At 36.8% G+C, this 3,510-nt stretch overlaps 1 protein-coding gene across 2 annotated transcripts in view; it reads left to right on the forward strand.

Annotated features, from left to right (window-relative positions):
* Nucleotides 1-2,644, forward strand: part of NUP35 (nucleoporin 35kDa) — an 8,031-nt gene extending 5,387 nt beyond the window's left edge. For both annotated transcript variants that reach the window (XM_010187787.1, XM_010187788.1), the window contains exons 8-9: nt 1,807-1,968; nt 2,334-2,644. In XM_010187787.1, coding sequence (XP_010186089.1) covers nt 1,807-1,968; nt 2,334-2,411 — 240 coding nt within the window. In that variant the 3' untranslated portion in view covers nt 2,412-2,644. The remainder of the gene's footprint in view (nt 1-1,806; nt 1,969-2,333) is intronic.
* The last annotated feature ends 866 nt before the right edge of the window (nt 2,645-3,510 follow it).

Raw genomic sequence — 3,510 nt, forward strand, 5'->3', positions numbered from 1 at the left:
GATCATTATGGGAAATATCTGTGATCCCTGCAAGTTACAGTGCACAGAATTATATTGCTGTACAAGATATGAAGTGAAACCATAACATAAGAGGCAGTTGAGGTAAGAGTTTCCCAGTCTGGAATCTGTGGCATTCAGGGGCCTCAATAGATATGCGATGGCAGATTAAGACTGTTACTGCTCCCAATTGTGTGTCTCTTTTTAGGTGACTATTTATGATCCTGACTTTTCACTTCATCTTACTACATGAGACTGAAAATTTGTTAGCAAGACAGTCCCTGTCCTACTCTACCATATGCCCCCACAAAAATGCACCCCTTTCTTGTAAATAGTGGTTGGGGTAGACATGGCTGTATTTCAGTCTGATTGTCATGAGCTTTTAGTTTCTAGGCATTGACAATGCCCTGACCATCAATTCTTGCAGCACTTTGCATTGGAGACTGTACATTAGCTTAAGCAAAGGACAGTAATTTTTTTATAGTTCAGATTTTTTTTTGATCTCCAGGCATAAGTGATGCCAAAGAGTAATAAGCTTTCAAATGCAAACCATTCTAAGAAGGCAGCCCTAGAAATTGAGCTTGAAATTACTTCAGTTTTTATCAGTTTGAAACATTTCTTATACTGATTAAAATTCAGAAACAAATGTACTTCAGTGCTCCTTTCCTCCGTGGGCTGATAGGACTTCCAGTCTCTTCCTACTTTATTTACTATTTTGTGTCCAGTTTGTATTAATGACCAAATTGCCTGTATGCTGAAACTCTACAAGTAATGGTCTGGGATCTGATCTTTGTTGCTTTTGGATTCTCATTATGTCTTTTGTGGATAGTGTCCACTTTCAAGTATCAGTAAATGAAGCCATAATCATTAACCTGTATTTCTAGAGGCAAGAGCAATTTCTGGGAAATAATCCGTTGAGGGTTTGGCATCAGCCTTTAAAACTCTCCCTTGCAACTGAAATCTAGAGATCATGGATTTGACATCAGTGCTTAGGCTTCTGATTTAAAAGTAGCAGTTGGTTCCATTGGTATGCTGAGAGTTCGCTGTCACCCGCAATGGACACCAGTCCTTTCCTGTCTCCTGCCACATGTGCTTCTGAATTTCTGCTGTCTTTAGGCTACTTGAATGCTGTGCTCTGCTGAATCTAAATGCAGCAGATCGGGTCTTCCCAGGCTGGTTGTCACTTCCCATCTTGTTTTCTCTGGGTTCTTGTGGAACTTGTGGTTCTCATCAAGTCACTTGCTGCCTCTTCCATTCTACTTGCATTCCTGTCTAAATATAGACTTAGAAAAATAGTCTTCTGACTGCTTTTCTAGCATTTGCTAAGGGAAGTGAGTGAAACTCATTGGCAAGCTGAACCTGAGCAAAAGGCTGCAAGCTGGTACAGGCTTGGAGACTGTCCTGTATGGATCAGGTAAAATATTTCAGAAATATTTAGAAAGAGAGGATGTTATGCTACATAGTTGAACTGGGTCTGAAAAATGTTACTCCTTGAAGCTTGGTGCAAGTCTTACAATTTATGTTCTCTATATTGTTTCACACTTGGCTGACACTTAGTACATACAGTGAGCAGATTACAAGCTTCTACTACTTTGCAATGGTATAATGTACCGTATAAGTGATTGCAGTGAAGAAAGTGCTTAGTGGTGGTGGGTACTTGTGTGTTCTGTACTGACAGGCAGTTTATCTGTGGTCTTTGCTTACTTTGTGATGTGAACATATTTTACCAAACAATAACAGTTTTGTAAAGTAAAGGTTGAAATACTGCTTTTTACTATTTGTTTACATTATACTAACCCTTTTTTTAAGAGTGTGATGGAAAACTTTGAAAGAAGCTCTACATTCTCAATATCTTTCACTCCACCTACAAAATCTGTTGGCACACCAGTACAACCTGCAAATAATACTACAAGGATTTCTACAATGAGACCTCTTGCAACAGCATATAAAGCTTCCACTAGTGACTATCAGGTATTTTAGGGGAAACAGAAGCATGTGTTTCCTTGTGGTATCTTCCCTTAGTTGTATGAGGTACACACATTAACTATAACGTGACCTTAGCCTTTATCTTCTCCTGTCATTTCTTTAAAGATGTGGTTTGAGTATAAACTCAGTCTGTTAAGTCTTTAAAATAGCAATAATAAAAAATAATAAATTAATGATTTGTCACTTTTTCAGAGATTAAGGGCTTGTTTTGAAAGTCTTTCAAATGTTCTATCAAAATATAGTATCACTTAGGAAAAGAAAAAAAAATAAGTATAAAAAGAATTAACTATATGTTGGCTGATTCTCTCTTTCTCTCTCTTACTTTCTCTCTCTTTCCTCCTACCTTCTAGGTGGTTTCTGACAAGCAAACTCCTAGGAAAGATGAAAGTATTGTATCTAAAGCAATGGAATATGTGTTTGGCTGGTAATATACGAGAAGTAACGCACTAAGTTGGCCATGGTTTGAAATATGCTTCTGGCATCCGTGGTTAGTTGTATAACTACTGGTGGCAGTATTTGAACTTACACATCTCACCTATTATGCCTTCAGTTAATTCAGCAGACATGTAGCTTGCACTTTAAATAATGGCAGTGTACACATGGTTTTAAAGACTGAGTAATTGTAAATGTAAGTGCTTTTTTCCCATTTGTGCTCTGATTGCATGATTGTAGAAAAAGTATCAGCACTGAGTTTTTTTCCTTCTGTAATTATGTTCTGTGAATTACTTCCCAGTAAGTTGGAAGTGTTTAAAATGGCTGTCTTATTTACTGATGCCTTTAATTTTGTTTTTTTCTGGAATGATGTTGGACTATTTGCAGGATGAACACTAAGCACAGCTGGCTGCCAGGGACAGGAACTGTTCTTAGTATGTGATTTTAACTTTTTTTTTTTTTAATTTGGATTCATAGCTGTTTTCTGATTATCTTTGGCATCATGTTCTAAATGTAATAGCAGCCTTTTAACTCTGTTTTATTAATAAAGCTAAATAAAGTTACATTTTTCTTAGGTTGTTTTATAAACAGGTATGAGTTCTGTTAGGTAAAACTATTTGCAGTACTCTTTAACTGTGAAGTATGATGCTGCCTGGTATTTATTTTAGTGTTATCAGCAGAGCAAATGCTCCTGATTTTTACTGAAGTAGTACCAACCTGTGTTAAAACTAGCCAATCTTTAAATGTTGTTTTCATGGGTGTTTTATAGCAGTATGTACTTAACTGGTAATAAACTGTAGCATTCAAAGCTATGAAATACTGAGTTGAAATAGCTGAATAGAAAAATGCAATGTGTCAGTGACCAGAGCTGTTTTTGTTTCACGACTCTTCTGAGAAGTTTCCTCTAAGGTATTGGCTGATGCTTTTGAATTTTTTTTTTAATACTGAACTTCCCCTGTTTTCCCTCTGAATTTCTGTTTTGAAGGTGAGCCTCTCAAGTGATCATGTGTGTCGTGGTGGTTCAGCTAAATTCTTGTTTTGCTAGTTGCTTTGCAAAGTGTACTTCTAGTGTGCTTCAGACTTGTAATATGATCT

This window comes from Mesitornis unicolor, unplaced genomic scaffold, assembly GCF_000695765.1.
Source record: "Mesitornis unicolor isolate BGI_N332 unplaced genomic scaffold, ASM69576v1 scaffold12847, whole genome shotgun sequence".
NCBI classification, from domain to species: domain Eukaryota; kingdom Metazoa; phylum Chordata; class Aves; order Mesitornithiformes; family Mesitornithidae; genus Mesitornis; species Mesitornis unicolor.